The 16703-nt window shown below is 55.5% G+C and overlaps 1 protein-coding gene across 2 annotated transcripts in view; it reads right to left on the bottom strand.

Annotated features, from left to right (window-relative positions):
- Window positions 1-16703, bottom strand: part of XXYLT1 (xyloside xylosyltransferase 1) — a 35073-nt gene that overhangs the window by 11326 nt on the left and 7044 nt on the right. For both annotated transcript variants that reach the window (XM_068145634.1, XM_068145635.1), the window contains exon 3: window positions 2022-2154. In XM_068145634.1, coding sequence (XP_068001735.1) covers window positions 2022-2154 — 133 coding nt within the window. The remainder of the gene's footprint in view (window positions 1-2021; window positions 2155-16703) is intronic.

The following is a 16703-nucleotide window of genomic DNA, read 5'->3' as shown; positions in this document are numbered from 1 at the left end:
GGCTGGAGCCAGCACCTCTTCCTTCACACCTACCACCTGGTTTTATCTCGCTCCAAGTATATAAATAGCAAAGATCAGCTTTTCCATGAAAACAGCCATGCTTTGTCAGCTCATGTTTTCATCTGGAAACCCCTTCAGCAGCGAGGTGCAAGCCCCATGGGGCGGAGGGCTTGGCAGGAGGGCAGGCTGGCCTTTGCACAGCTCGCCCCACACCGGGTGATCTGATGACAAGGAGAATCAGGAACTTGTTTTCACATGAAGATCAAAACAAGGCAAGAGGAAAAGCACAACACAGCCCAAAGTGACCCAGAATGCCAAAACTGCAACAACAGAGAGTTCAGACCAAAAATGCAGCCTGTGAGGGCTGTTACAGCTTGGCTTGTTTGTCCCCACTGCAGGCGGCAGGAGCGGCAACAGCACGGCTTTGCCTCAGGTCAGATACTTGGTGCTCAGCCCTCTGGTCCTGTGCCTTGTCTCCTGCAGCGACAGAGATCAGACCCCCCCGTGGAGCACCTCAAAGCTTAGCTTGGTTCCCCCCTCCAAGCACGCTTGGCCCCACAAGCCACATCCAGAGAGCAGAACACCATTCCCACTCCCTAGCTCTGCGTGGCAATACTGCAAAAGCCATCCCTGCAGAGACAGCAGCAGGGAGTGATTCCACCCTGCACCAAGCACGGCAGACAAAGGCTTCATCTATCCCATCACAGGCTGCACCAGCGAGGGGACCTGCCCTGCTGGGCAGCGCTGGCTGGGGCTGACAGCGCGACACCGCCCCACGGCTGCACTCGCCTGTCCCTGCTCCTTCCATCCTGCTCTAAGCTCCAACAATTGGATGTGATTAACTGGCACTGGATTTACCATTCTGGGCAGCAAAATCCTGCCAGGACACCCAAAGTTGATACAGGAGCCCTCTGTGCTCCAGGGGTGGTGCTGCCTTACAGAGCCGAGACCTTTCTCTGGTCCCAGCTCTCCCTGCCAAGAGCACAAGACAGTAGGGGAGGTGACACTTCTGCCATGGGCACAGCCTAGGAACAGTGGTGACTTCTGCAGTGTGAGCAGCCAGAAGTGCTCTCATGAGCATGCTTTCGGCTGGCTTGGGCTTTAAGGAAATGCTCAGTAGTGATTAATGACCATCAATCCCCTGCTGGTGAACTTCTGTCTCCACCCTCCTCCCATCCGGACGCACATGGAGCAGGGATGGCTGCATATAGAACTCTTAAGCTTTTTTATCTTTCTCCAAGAACATTTCCATTAGGATTACCAAATCTAGCCAAGCCATCTAAGACACTCCAGCTCTGCTCAGCTGAGAAGCCATTAAAGCCTCCTAAGTTGATGATCTCATTCACCCTAGATTAAAACAAACCCTGAGGTTTATACCTGAAACGACGCAGGCTAAACGAAACCAATTTCTTTAAGCGGAGGCCTGTCAATATCTGTGTCCCTGAAGCCCAGCAACAGTGGCCTGTGAGCGAGAAGAGCAGGGCCACCCCTCAGTGCACAGTTCCCACTGCTGGCTGCCACCACAGCTGGTGGACTGAGGGTCTGAAGAACAAGCGACCAGGGGCTATCCTCATGCACTGCTGCCCAAGCTCAACTCCTACGCGCTGTTGCCCAAGCTCAACTCCTACTCTCAGCAATACTCACAGCCAAGACCTCTGATCCCAGACAGAGCAACTGATGCTTCAGAATGCAACCACAGCACCTCAGCAGGCATGGCTGGGCAAACACACCTGCAGCAGACGTGCAATAACCTAGGTCTGGGTTTTGGCACCCATGACCAGGAACTTGGCTCTGGAAGCCCTGTGACGGTGTGTGAGAACAAGAAAACCACAGCAGTGCTCTGCACTTGCTTCATACCAACCCACAAATCTCAGATTAAGTTCTCCTGCAGGGATTAAAGGAGGGAGACTGCTTCCCTCTAGATTGTTCCCAAAGACCAACAGGAGTTAGGAGGAGCCCCACCAGCTGCCTGCTGCCCACTCCCATGCCACTCCCTGCTCCCCACGGGGAGGGGACTGTACCTGTACACCGGCTGCATTTCCCTGGCAATCCCAATCACTGCTCCCTCTGGGAAGTTGTCAAACTCAGCAAACAGGTCTCGGATGTTGGTCTTGTACTTCAGGTCCAAGTCTACCTGGATGATCTGTGTTATTTCTGCAAGCACAAAGAGGAAAAGGCAGCTCCATCAGACAAAACTGCAAGGCAGTGATACTCAGCTCAGTGGACTCCACCCAAGGAGGCCTCGGTGCACCCAGGCCTGTGGGCAAGACTTGGCCAGTTCAGGGCAAACAAAGCTATCAAACTTTAACCATCATGACAGCATTTAACACTGCATATTTCAAGTGTGCTTTACTTCAGAAAGCATTTCTGGTGACCTCCTGCTTCCATCCTTCCATCTCCACCTGTCTGTTTCCACAGGGAGGGCAGTGAAACACTGGATCAAGTTGCCCAGACAAGTTGTAGATGCCCCATCCCTGGAAACAGTCAAGATCAGGTTGGACTGGGCTCTGAGGAACCCAATCTAGTTAAAGATGTCCCTGCTTATTGCAGGGAGGCTGGATGAGATGACCTTTAAAGGTCTCTTCCAACCCAAAGCATTCTGATTCTTCCACTCTCTCGCTCCTTCCAGAAGACCACTTCTCCGTATCACCAAAACAAACTAGAGGAAGCTTCAACCCAGCCTCTCCCTTTCTGGGAGTGCTGCTGCAGGAGCAGCCACACAAAACTACACACTCACCTTCTGCTACCTACTCCTGGGAAAAGCTACCAACTCTGTGAGCACTTTCCAGCTCCAGCTGCCACAGCCTGCCTGGCTTGAAGCATCAGCGCAATTCCCAACAAAGATGCCATCAATAATTCAGTCAGCCACAACACCCTCAGCAGCACCTGTACAAGCTCTGCAGCTGCCAGTGACCTGACACAGGCCTCCCCCAGGGCAGAGATGACAGCCCCTGCCTGCACAGAACTGCTGACAGTCTGCAGAAACATGATTGCCAGTGGTACTGTGTCAGAGACAAGGAGGGCTGTGCGGACCTGGAAGCATTTTCCACTTGTAGTGGGAAAGCTGAGAGCAAAGGGAGGCTGCATGACATCATTAGCAAGGCCAGGCCTGAGCTCATTAATAGGGTCAGGCCCCTGCCTGCATTTTTCACAGCCTCCTCCAAAGCACACAAGTCCAATTTGTGAAGATGCTGCTTGGGAGAGGGTGCAGGAGACATGCCTCATCAAGACTGCTTGTCCCAGGTGGATCTGGGGATGTTGTGAGGACTGCAGCAAATGCAAATACTGTGAGATCAGACCTTCAGATGGGTTCCCCAAGCCTCAGGCAAAGCCATGGTCCTCCTCTGGCCAGCCCAACTCAGCCCTGAGTCGAGTGGAGCCATTCCCCTTGGTGTTATCTAATAGCAACACTATTTATATATGTTATAAAAGCCAGGAGCAAATTGGCCATGTTGCTTAGCACTTGGCACTAATTGGATTATAAAGACTGTGTCAACCTATTCCAGCCCCACTCATCACACATAGGTGCTTTACAGCTCCCTGCAGGCTAGATGTGCCTGTCACCACTGCTTCCACCACAGCAATCAGCAAACCAGGCCCTCAGCTGCCCTCCTGCCCGGTGCTTGCAGGCAGAAGGCACAGCCCAGTTTGCCCTGTGTTGCCTGCACCCTGCCTGGGCAGGAGGAGTTTCTGCCCTACTGCCTTCACACCAACGTGGCTCCTGGACTCCTTACCCCATTGTGCCTGGGAGACACACTGCTGGCTGCCCTCAGGCCTGCCCAGAGCAGGAGGCAACTGCTTTGTTTTCAGCCCCCCAAGCCACTGCTGGGACTAGAGAGGCAGCGATGCTGAGCGCAGCCATCCCCTGGCACGGGAACGCAGCTCTGCCCTTCCGAGCCTGCTCAGCGCTTGGGGTTTGGGTTTCAGGCAGACACTGTGCAGCAGCTCTGAATTCTCTGCAGATCCTGCACTAAGCCAGGGCTCTTGGCAATTGGGCCTGTCTACCATGTTGTCCTCATTCACGAAGGAAAAAGCCCCATGAGGTTAAGCAAGAAATATACTGCTTGCTCTAGGAAGCATCCAAGCAGAAATATAAATCAAGCAGCAATAGCATCCAAGCTGCAACCCAGGCTGTATCTCAATTTATTTTTTTAACATCCATCACCCTCTATCAGCTGAAGGGAAAGGCCACACTCCCTGCAGCCAGCAGTACAGAATCCCCAGACCTCCCTGCTATGTAGCACCACCATAATCCTCTGTTTGCAAAGATTTAAAGCCCAGGCGTAGTAATTCATTACAGGCTAAAGCAGGTCTTGACCTCAAAGCAATTTCCCTCAGCCTCCCTAACTGCTTTAGAAATTGCTAGCACAGCTCAGGCAGATGAATAGGCAGAGGAACAAGACACTTATCCACCCCAAACCTCCCCTGTGGCTCACACCACAGTGCTGCAAAACCCCAAACCCTTAACACTACTGCTCTTGAGAATATCCACACTGGCCACAAAACCTCCAGGGGGAGAAGACTCAGATCTCCAGGGGGAGAGCATCTCAGACCTACAGCACAAGCTACCCCCAAGAGAAACAGGGAAGGAGCACAAGTCCCCCAGGGTGCTGCCATGGATGGGGAGAGGGGATGGGGTTCCCAGAAGAGTCCCAGCACGGCTCAGCCCAGGGCACAGCAGCCTGCTGACGCCCTGTCAGGTTTCAATGAAAGCAGCTGCGAGGCACAGCACCCAATTGTTCTCTGAAATTACAGAGGAGTGCTAACTGCAATTAATCACAGCTCAGAATGAAAGCTGAGCTTGGGGGAAGCTCTGGTCCCAGCCTTGCACCAGCACTGCTCCCATGCCGTGGTGGCAGAGCGCCCCAGCAGAGACTCACTAAGGAATTAGACCCAGAGAGCACAAACTGCTCTTGCCTCCCCCCCGCCCTGAAGCAAGCATGGACTGCAACACTGAGACGAGACAGGAGCAGGAGTGACACTGCTGCTGCTCAGCCAGATGCAGGCTGCATGGACAGATGAATGGCCAAGCTGCTTTCTCTGCCTGGGCCTGGCAAGGGGCCAGGCACTGATATCTCTGATGCACGATGCTCTTTTGCCCTTTGACAGAGTGCTCTGTCCTGGCTGCCACACAGGGGTGCAGGGATCGCCTGCTCTCTTAGGCACAAACTGCTTGGAGGGGTCAGCTGGAAATGTGGGAAGAAGCTGGCAGCACTGTGGTCTGCAAGCCAGTTTCCTGACTGTGCCATACTGCGTGCTGCCCTCTGCTCCATTCGACTGCAGCTCTTCCAGCCGTGGAGTCAGGCCCCCCAGAGCGGAGCTGATCTCCATTAGCAGTGACAGCTTTATGGCACAGGCTGGGCCTGTTTTAACGCTCCTAATGTTTTACTGCAGCCTTGTACCAGCAGCCACAGCAGGGCTGCTGCCTGCACTCAGCTCAAACCCTCCCTCCAGCCACGTCCAGAGGAGAAAGAACAGCGTCAGGAGTGTGTGACCCTACAGCAGGGTCTGTGGTGCTGGAAACCAGGAGAGAAAGTGCAGCACCCTTGGCCAAGCCACTCTGCACCAGGGCTCAGTTACCTTAGAATGGGGGAATCAAGGCTAAGCCAGAGCAGGGCTCCAGAGAGATCACAATGCAGACCCCTTCTTGGGCAGGTGCTCCCTCCTTCCCCCAAGAGCCTCAGCCCAGGAAGGGGACACAGGGAAGCAGAGGTCACTCCCCTATTCCCTACTGCCCAGTATCCTCTGTGAGGACATCGCAGAGCTCTGCTAACCTGTGGGTAGGCACCCTGGGTATGTGCCAAAGGGACTGGTAGGTTGCCTGATGCTCTAGGCAGCACCCAGAAGCCCCACTGGCAGGAGACAGCTTCTGCAGTGAGCCTGATGGTGCTTCCTAGGAGGCACCAACCCCACAGCCTGCCCCATGGCACAGCAGGGACAGAGCAGGACAGGAGCAGGGGGGTGTGCAGTGAGTTGGACCACCCAACCCACACATGGTACAGTCCTTGGCTGTAAATCATGCTTCTCAGAAGAGTCAAGCAGGAGCAGCAGTGCAGGGGCAGAGGAGAAATGCTGCTTTGGCTGACCCAGATGGGGCTCTGGGGATGCTGCACAGCAAGCAGCCTCGCCATGGCTTGCAGAAGCTCAGCTCCCTCCTTCGACCACAAAATCCTGCCTGCTAATGCAGGTACTGCAGGTAACAGTGGGATGGCAGGTGACAGGCCACTGCCCTGCCAGGCTGCACCATGCCCCAGTCTCACACACATTCCTGAGGCAGATGACCATTAGCAAGGCTGTGGCAATTGGGCTCTGCTCCCACCATCTCTGCACGAGCGCTCCACCTGTCCTAACAAATCTGGGTACACGGACTTCAGCACCCTGGTGCACCATGCCAACACGGAGAGAGTCCTCTGATGTGTCAGACAAGCAGCCCAGCCTCCCTGTACCCTCCTCTGTATCACAGCAGCAATTTCTGGGGCCAGAGGCTGGCCCCTTGCATCCATGCAGAGCAGAAGAGGTAAGATCAAGGAGGACATGACTGGGACTTCTGACACTGCCCTGCATGCTGCATGACCTTTCCCCACAGAGCCAGCAGCAGCAAGTCCATCAATACAAGGAGGCAAGAACCCTCTCAGCCTCCTGAGACAGTGGGGGCAATGGCTTTGCAAGGGCAGGGACAGACAGCTGCAGGGTGCATAGCAGCTCAGAGATCCTTCTGCAGGGACAGCAGCGGCTGCATGCAGCCAGCTTGGGTGACTGCCACCTCGCAGTGAAGGGACAGGAGTGTCCCCTGCTGGCTGCAGCGATGCACGCTGCAGGGCTGCTGTGGGGGGCCTGGGAAGGGCCTGGAGGGTGGCTGTGCGTTTTGCCACCTGATTTGGACCGTCTGAAGGCAGTGGGCAGGAGGCCCAGGCTCTCCAAGTTGGGGTCAGCAGGGCTGGAGAGCCCGGGTCTAGTGGTGTGCAAACACCAGGCACACCTGGACAGCTTCCCCTCCACCCCTCCCCAGCACTTTGATTTTGGCTCTGATTACTGATGACTCTCTTAGCCAGAAGGCTTTTAAGCTGTCCCCATTACAACAGGGGGAGATCCCACAGAAAGCAGGAGCAGGGATGAGCTAGCAGGGCCTTCTGGATCAGTGCTCCAAGCAATAAACCTCCTGTGGCAGGGCAGCAGCAGCCCCTGCTGTAGTGGGCAGTGTGCCTGGCAGCAGCAGCGCGCAGCCCAGTGAAGCTGCCCACGCTGGCTGTGAAACCAGGATCCTCCATCCTGGCTGGCTGAGAGGCACATGGGGCCAAGAAAAACACCACTCCCACGGCCAGCACCAAGGTCGGGTGAAGGCACAGGGAGGGCAGCAGGCTCTGGAGGGTGCTGCCCAGCAGCAGCCAGCCAGCCCTGCTGCTGCGGCGTGAGTGCAGCTGCAGTGTGGGCGGTGATGCCAGCGGCACAAGCCCAGGGGGCACAGGCAGGCTTCATGTACACAAACACACTGGATCCTCATCCTGCCCTTCCTCAGGGTCTCCTTGTGTGTAGCTCTGCCCCCTGCACTGCTGGCTGCCCATGGCCACTCTCCCTCATGCTGTCAGCAGGGCTGTGAGCAGCTTCCTCTACAGCTGTGTGTGTCCCTTGCCAGGCCTCATTTTCCCCCCAGAAGCAGCCTCCCCCTCTGCTTCCAGGATTAATCACTGCTGGCTGTGCCCCTGACCCTGCCAGCACCGCAGAGCCTCGCCCAGAGGAAGGCAGCCCAGACTGGGCTAGGCACACACACAGCACGCTGCACAGAGCTGCTGCCAGCGTGCCGGCAACTGGGGGGACTGCAGTTCCCCTCCTTAGGACCTGACACTGCTGCTCTGCAGCCCACCCTCCCAAAAGATGTTCCCACAAAGCCTTGCACCTGCAGGACTTGCCAAGGTGCAGGCAGCTTACCTTCCAGCTGCCCACTTAAACACAGGTCTTCACCTCTGCTGGGCAGCCAAGGGTCCCTCTGCTCCTTGGGGCAGCCTAGCACCTCCTCTCCCCATCAAACAGGCTCCTCTCTCTGCCAACAGGGTGCAGGGGAAGGGCAGGAGGCAAGGGGAACTGTGCCCAAGTGCCTGGCACTGACCAGGCTGCAGCAGCACTGATGAGGTGCCCAGCAGAGCAGAGCAGCAGCTGCTGCACAGCAATTCCAGCCTATCAGCTAATTAGAAAATCAAGCTGCCTGCCAGAAGCAGATGACAGATCCTCACCACCACCCACGCAGGGCAGGCCCCTGGGTGAGCTCAGGGGTCTGGTGCAGCAGCCATAGCCCCAGGCACTGATGGCAGCATTGCTCTGCTTGCCTTGCTCCACACCCTGCATCCCTCTCCAGTGGAACGGGGCAAACTCGGCAGGAGATGGATGTGCTTTGCTCCAGGAAATCAATTCTTCCTGTGCATTCAAGTGTCTCTTTGCAATCCATCAGCATCTGAGGGACTAATATTTAACAGTGCTCAACAGCTCAGCCCTCCACTGGACTCCAAGGCAGAGACACTGCTGAGCATGTGACAGTTTTCAGGATGGAGCTGGGAGCGCTGCTGCGTACTTAACACACGGTGCCGCTGGGGGAGGAGTGTGAAGACCCTTTCTGGAGCTGGAGGAAGAGCAGCAGGAAACCTTTTAATCAGACAAAATAAGGTTTAATTCCAGGTTGCCATAAATGACAAAGCAGTGCAGCTAGAAAGCTGTGCAGTAACAAGTGAGTAAGGGGGAAAGGGAAAGCAAAAGGAGACACAGGGAAACAACCACATGGAGGTGGACGAGCTCAGGTCTCTATGAACTGCACATCATGGGGGGAGGAGCTGCAGGCAGATTTTGTCCTCGTTTCCTCCTGCTAAGATCTAATGAACTGTGGCAGAGCAGGGAGCCAGGCCGTGGGGGCAAGCAGCCCTGGCAGCAGGGTGATGCCCAGCGGCTCGCACCCCTTGGCGGGGAGCACGGGGCTGGCGGGGCAGGGAGGAGCGCAGCACCCACTCACAGCACCAGGGGCAGAGACCTCAGCGCTCTGCAGGGAGGGGAGAAAGAGCTGCACACGCCTGCCCCAGCCTGACAGATCTAGGACATCCAAAAATAATGGATGGTGGCACTGCAGTGAGGGGCAGCCAGCAGAAGGAACGAGAGGTGACAGCAGCGCCGGGGGCTGCGGGTCGTGCCGGCCCCCAGCGGCAACGGTGCCGCAGGGAAGGGCCTCTGCCGTGCCAGAGCACCTTGGGGGCTGCCAGGCACCTGCTGAACAGCATCTGTGTGTCCCCCATCGCAGCAGCCTGGCCTGAAGGCTCCTCTGCAGCAGAGCTAGGGCAGAGGGGCTGTCCAGCCAGGACAGGCACATCCTGCAGACAGTCAGGCACAGTGCTCATCTCATTTTGGCTGGTGGGAACCCCCCCACAAAGCCACAGCCTCTGGTGGCTACCTGAGGAGGGCTTATTTACAGGTCTGCTCTTGTCTGCTCCTAAAAAGCACCCCAAAGCCAACAGCCCCAGCACAATGGGCTCACCCCAGCAAGGAACAATGGCTGGCACTGTGCTCCCCATAGCTCACAAATCCATCACTCCTCATCCCAGGAGCTGACATGAGTGAGCTCAGCCCAGAGACAGGCTGGGGAAGGAATCTGGCTGCTCTTCACGTGGCTGTGGCAGGAAGCAGGGAAGGAGGTTGTGAGAGCACACCAGAAACTATTAACACTCTCTTCACCCCTGTACAGATGGCAACATTCCTGCCAGAATATAAACCCTTCAGCTACTGCAGCATCCCAGGGCAACTGCAGCATCCCAGGGCAACTGCAGCATCCCAGGGCAACTGCAGCATCCCAGGGCAACTGCAGCATCCCAGGGCAACTGCAGCATCCCAGGGCAACTGCAGCATCCCAGGGGAACTGCAGCTTGGGAGCACATGGCTCTGGGGCTCTCCCTCATGTCTCCACCACAGAGCCCAATGTTCTGTTCACAACATCTCCACTTTGGTAACACATGATCAGGCCTGGAGCGTATGAGACACAGGCACTCTCCTCCTAGCACTGCACCTCTGCATCCCTCTGATGTGGTGGGGCTCAGCAGCACTGGCAAGGCTTAGCCAGGGGAAAGGCTCAGGAGTGATGCACTCTCCAAACACCCATTTATTACAAGTCACTGTGTTTTGGGGGTTGCTGAACCATGCACCAGGAACTGCTCTGCAGCTGACAGGAGGAAGAAGAGGAGGTGATGCTCTCCCTCTCTCCCTGGTGGGCTCCACCTCAAAGATCTCTGAGGGCCATTTCTTTGTTCATGGAATGACACAGGATTAGTGCACTGTAAGGCAGTGCACACAGTGGCTGTGGAGGGGAAACACCAGCAGCAGTCCCCTGGCAGCCTGTGTGGCAGCAGAGCCCGAGCTGGGCCATCCAGTGCTAGGGATCTGAGGGCTGCAGCTGCAGGGGCAAGCCCTCAGGCACACACACCTATGAATGCAGCCACTGCTTGCAGGATGCTGCCTGCCTGCCTGCTCTCACAGAGGCACACTAGCAGAAGGCAGTTACTTCTCAAGGTGTCATTCTAGGAAGCAGACTATTTTCCTGAAGTCTCCTCCTTGGCCTTTGCCCTCCCCCCAGCCCTGCTTGGTGGGAAAGGCAGAAGCTGATGCTCCCAGAGGCTGCTGTCTCTGAGCCAGCACTCCCAGAGCAGGCAAAGGCTGATATCAGTTTCGTGGGAGACAAAGCCAGAGCCAGCAGCTGGAGCCTGCTGCAAACAGAACTAAACTCCAAGGGGCCTGGGGCTTGGTCATTAACAGGCAGCTTAGACAAACACCATTATGGTCTGGTCTATGCTTAATCATCAGTGGGGCTGCTGATAACGAGCTGCAGAAGTGCCCCCTGCAGAGTCTGAGGCCAGGGAGATCACTGCACCTCCCCTTCACTCCTGCCACCCAGACACTGGGTGTGAAGCTCGTGGCACAGCTCCCTCTCAGCAGCTGCTTCCCAGGACACAGTGCCCCTTGGTCACCTGCAGCAGCCAGCTGTGCTTCCCCCACCACACACAACCTTGTCCTCCTCGAGGTGCTCCCACACAGCCTGCAGCTCAGGGACTTCTCGGGGCTTGGTGTCCATCACAGCACCCTGCAAGCTTTCCTCTTCCATGAGGCAGCACAGTGCCTACAGCATCCTGCAGCAGGAAGCCCCACAGATGGCACACCCTATTTTAAACCTGCCTCTCACCAACTCTGATGCCCCCCAGCTCTTGTACAAGCATTTGACTCACATGTCCCATGGTTTCATGGACTGCACTGTTACCTGCTGGGCCAGCCCACGCCCAGGCCAGAGGGCCCCAGCCAGACAGATGTGTCCTGTACAAAAGCCACTGCTCTTCTCTGAACCTCCTCCCCTTTTCTTTCCAACAGACCAGGCAGAGATGCCCTAAGTTTCAGCAATACACTACCACCAGTCCCACTCTATTCTCCCTTCTCTGAATCTTTTAGTCACACAGAACCTTACCTACTTCCTCCCCTGCTGCTTAGTTGCCTCACAAGCATCTCTTGACCAACCTTATCCAATGCACCTGCAGCCCAAGCTCCTGAGACTTCAAGTCAGCAAGTCCCTGGGTGAGTCTTCAGGGTAGGGTACCACCTAGCTCCTACTTCTCTTATCCATTACCTCTTGTAAGCACTGCAGGCCAGCAATCTTGTTAATGTAGGCTGTACCTCACCTCACCAATTTCAACAGTGATAATGAGGTGAAGCATTTCCTCACCAAATATCTTCTCTCCAGCATTTTCAAACAACCAGAGAGGGAGCTGGCTCTCTTCCCCTTCTTGATTCTGTGTCTTCAAAGTATTTAAAAGAGGCTGAGGATGAGCCAACAGCATTTGCCTTTCTCCCTGGATGTTAGCTAGATGCCTTCTGATGGCTCTCTCTGTCCTCTCTCAGAGCCTTCTGCAGGCACAAGTCACCTCTGGGATACAGCAGGCATCAAAACAGAAGAGAATCTGTACAAGAAGAGGAACTATCCTATCAAGCTGCTTCTCCTGTTTGTAAGAGAAACCCCATCCTGCTCCACACTCTTCCCTCTGTGAAGGCTCAGAGGCACACTAGTGTAAGCAGGGGCTCCACCTTGCAGGCACTCCCTTTCCAGGAAGACATCCCAGCCGGGCTCTGCTCAGCTGCATCTCACTGCTTCAGGCAAGCAGAGCTGTGCTCCCCTCCCTGCCCACCCAGAGCTGTGCCAGGACTAACAAGTCAGTGCTTCTGCAGCACTTAATGTGCAGCATGCTGCCCAAGGACTAAATTCACACATGGCAGAGCCCAGGGGCCCCTGGCACCCCATGCTTATCTCCCACTCTTTGTCAGGGCCCCTGCCTACAGGCTAGGCTGGTCAGTGAGCTCCCCTCCATGCTGCCAGGAGAGGAAGAGGCCACACTCAGAGATGCTGCTACCCCACAGGAAGACTGACAGCTCTTCTCACCAGCCAGAAAACCCTGCTGCCTCCAACCTGTCAATACTATCTTCCACCCAAGTTCTGCTGAACACCCTCCCTCCATGTAACACACTGTACCTCCAGCCAGGTTTCAGAGGCTGCTCCTAGCTAATGGACTCCACTCTGTCCAAGGTGCCAAACGAGCCAGAATGCTGCCTTCTCCCTCCTGTTCCATCTCCCCTCTGTGTCTCTCCTCCCACTGAGTGATCCTGCTGCAGCATGGTCAGCAAAACCAACGGAGTCAAACATGAACCAGGAGTCTTCAAAGCTCTGACCAAGCTGCTGGACAGTGACGTCTCTCCCTCAGCCCACTGGCTGCTGAGGACACCCAGTTGCTAAACTAATTCTCCCTAAAAACTACCTGACTTGGTCCAGGAATTCCCTGGAGAGTCCACACTTCCCCAGGCTGCCCTTCTGACACCCCAACTCCTCCTCTCCTCTCCTGCAGCACCAGGAATCTGTCCCATTATCTTGTCTGCTAGGCAGGCCTGCCCAGACATTACTGCTTCACACATCCATAAGTAGGGTAATGAAAAACTTGTCAGATACTCTTCAGTTACACAACTAAGATGAGAAGTGATTAGAGGGCTCAAAGCCAGGAGGGGAGTGAGAAGCCAGCCCTAGATGGGCATACTGAAATGGAAAGCAAACCTGTCCAAGTCCTCTTCCTAGAACTGCTCTGCAAGACCCAAGAGCATTTTATGCTGGCACTGTCCTCCACCTGGCAGCAGCTCCTAAGCCTGAACTCTGCTCATCCTCTCTCTGTGTAACTTTTCCATCACTTCTCCCTTGCAGAACTATTGTGATGCATCAAGCCCTCCTCCAGCTCCTCAGGCCTGGACAGACTGCATTAAAACAGGATTTATGAGCCTCAAGCACAGACAAGAGTTATGCAGCCTGCACTCCTGCAGACTGCATATCAAGTCCCCAGCTAGTTTAAATCAGATTAACTCCACTGATGTAAGACATTTAAGGCAAGAGAGCCCCATGATTTACACAGCTGAGGAGCCATTACATTGCAGTTTGGCAGCTGCAGGGTTTAGCTCTGAAGTTTTTTGGGCAGGGATCCCAAGCAACAGTGACAGAGGGAGCAGCTGAATGGCAGCCCCCATTCAGCCTCCCTGCCATATGCACACAGACAGCATGTGTTCCACACAAACCCTGCAGTCCAACTGCCAGTGCCATCAGCCTGCAAAGCCACTGCCCTGTCACAACACCAAAGCTGCAAACAAACCCCTCAGTGGTGGTGACACCACAGAGATGCCTGCCTTCAAAACACGGTGATGTGGGGAAAAGTAGAGCCAGCCAGCTTCAATGCAAAGAGTACACTAGACTAGACTAGAATAGACTAGACTAGACTAGAATAGACCAGACCAGCTTGGAAGAGACCTTTGAGATCATCAAGTCCAACCTATCACCCAACACCATCTGATCAACTAAACCACGGTACTAAGTGCCCCATCCAGTCTCTTCTTAAACACTTCCAGTGATGGTGACTCCACCACCTCCCTGGGCAGCACATCCCAATGCCCAATCTCTCTTGCTTGGGAAGAACTTCTTCCTAACATCCAGCCTAAACCTCCCCTGGCACAGCTTGAGACTGTGTCCTCTTGTTCTGGTGCTGGGTGCCTGGGAGAAGAGACCAACCCCCACCTGGCCACAACCTCCCTTCAGGGAGTTGTAGACAGCAAGAAGGTCTCCCCTGAGCCTCCTCTTCTCCAGGCTAAGCAACCCCAGCTCCCTCAGCCTCTCCTCACAGGGCTGTGCTCCAGACCCCTCCCCAGCTTTGTTGCCCTTCTCTGGACACCTTCCAGCAACTCAACCTCCTTCCTAAACTGAGGGGCTCAGAACTGGACACAGGACTCAAGGTGTGGCCTAAGCAGTGCTGAGCACAGGGGCAGAATGACCTCCCTGCTCCTGCTGGCTACACTCTTCCTGATACAGGCCAGGATGCCATTGGCCTTCTTGGCCCCCTGGGCACACTGCAGGCTCATGTTCAGCCTACCATCAACCACTACCCCCAGGTCCCTCTCTGCCTGGCTGCTCTCAGCCACTCTGACCCCAGCCTGTAGCACTGCATGGGGTTGCTGTGGCCAATGTGTAGAACCTGGCACTTAGATGTGTTCAATCTCCTGCCCTTGGCCTCTGCCCATCTGCCCAGCCTGTCCAGGTCCCTCTGCAGAGCTCTCCTCCCCTCTAACAGCTCAATACCTGCTCCCAGCTTGGTCTCACCTGCAAAGGTTGCTTCCTACTGAGAAAAAAAAAATTTAAAAAATCACTTTAGAGTGAGTATTACAACTGTGAACAAACACATGAGAGAGTCTGATAGTCAGACCAAGGTTTCTGTTTCTGCTGGAGGATGCCTGAGCTGCCACTCAACCCTGCCCTGTACAAAAGAAGGGTGCTGACGCCATGGAGCTAGATGTGTCTGCAGAGGCACACACAGGGATTCCTCGTGCAGGGCACGTGAACTGGCACAGAAATGCACCAGGAAAAACACTGATGCAGCCCAAAAAGGAAGGTTTGTCCTTTCTCCTTCATCTGAGCAAAGCAGCTTCCTCAAACCCGTGGAGGCTGGTTTGTGACAACCAGGAGAGCAGCGGGAGCCCAGTTCCGTTAGCGACAGCCTCCCCTGCTGCCTCCTGTCCCGTGCTGGCTGCGCAGGGAAGGGGCAAGGGAGTCCTGCCAGCCCCATAAATCACCAGGCACCCAGCACAGCAAACCTCACCTCCCTTGCAAGGGAAATATAAACCAGATTTACTAGCAGCTTCTGAAACAAACACCAAGCTCATGAAGCTGTAACAGTGCCTCTTTAAACACCCTGCGCCCTCAGCCGACCACTGAGAGCCCCGCCAGGCTGCGGCAGGCAAACAAGCTTTCCAAGGGGCAAGACAACTGTGTGGGTGAACAAACTGAGCAAAGGCGTTTCAGACAGAGCAGCTCCAGGCTGGCAGGAGGCACGAGAGGGTGCAGAGAGGGGAAGGAGCTGGGAGGGCTGGCGGAGCCGGTGCTAATGCTGCCGTTTGCATTCAGCGCAGCTGGGAGCGCTGGCACCGCAGACAGCGCCAGGCACACACACCGACGGCCCTGCCCCAACGCAGCTGAAGCGCAGCACGCTCGCTGCAGCCCCCACAGCAGCCAGCAGCGGGGGGCTGGAGGGCAGCACCTCACCCCACAGCCCCCAGAGGATGAAGCGGCCCTGCCTGCACTTCCCTAACACCCCCCCAGGCAAATCAAACACCACTGCCCCACTGTTGAATGAGCTTGTGGGGGCCAGCTGTGCCAGGAGGTCAGGGGAAAGTCCAGAGGCAGCCTCAGGAACCAGTGCAGAGGCAGAAGTTACTGGGGACAGAGAAACTGAGACAGGGCTCGGCAAGGGCACAGAGGGGTGGCAGCTGTTCACATGCCAGAAGAGCAAGGCTGTGCCTGAGTGTGCATGGGAACAGCTATTTTAGCAACACACACATGTGAGAATGGACCATCACCATGTGCCATCCACAAACAGCTTCAAGAAGGAACCTCCTCCTGGGGCAGGCCTGGCAAGCAAGACCCCAGGACTCCCTGATGCCACTGTCCCCTGCACCCTGCTGTGGCACAGGAAGGGCATGAGGCCAGCCCAGGACAGAATGCTGCCATCAGTTTCAGGTCAGGCAGATGAGGCAGCCAGCAGGGAGAACGCGAGGACTAGCACTGGGAAGGGACATGCAAGGCTAGGGAAGCTCTGAGGAAAGGGCTGGGAAACTAGTCCAAGGCTGGAGAGCATGCTGGTCCCAGGAGAAGCACCTGTGTACAGCCAGAGAAGGAGAACATGGCATCAAGTGAAGCAAGCCCCTTCTGCCAGCTGCCTTGTTTTCCTGCAGATTTATTGTTCCCACACTCATTAACTGCAGAGCAGAGGCACAGTAAGGAAACTGAAGTGATCAGTGGCTGCTAATCAGCAAAGCTTTCCATGAGCTCACTAAAGCCAAGAGGAAAGACTGGTGTGGTAGTTTCAGGCTATGCCTAGGGAATTTTCCACAGATCTTGGACACAAAGTGGTAGAATGCAACTAAATCACCACTGGGTGTGAAAAGGGAAACAATGCTAAGTTCTAAACAATCCCATTGGACAGCTCTCTCCCACAAAACCTGCTGCTGTGAACTATCCTTCTCTTTTTGCTTCCTCTGGCTGGTGCTTCTGCTGGCTTTCCTGACCTGGGCTGCACTGCTTTGTTGTGGCTAGGCACCAACAACTCCCTGCTCTTCCT

This window comes from Melanerpes formicivorus, unplaced genomic scaffold, assembly GCF_026170545.1.
Source record: "Melanerpes formicivorus ecotype bairdi unplaced genomic scaffold, bMelFor1.0.p_v2 SCAF_12, whole genome shotgun sequence".
In the NCBI taxonomy this organism is placed as follows: Eukaryota; Metazoa; Chordata; class Aves; order Piciformes; family Picidae; genus Melanerpes; species Melanerpes formicivorus.
The sequence above is the reverse complement of the archived record's forward strand: the minus strand, read 5'-3'. Positions and strand labels throughout refer to the sequence as shown.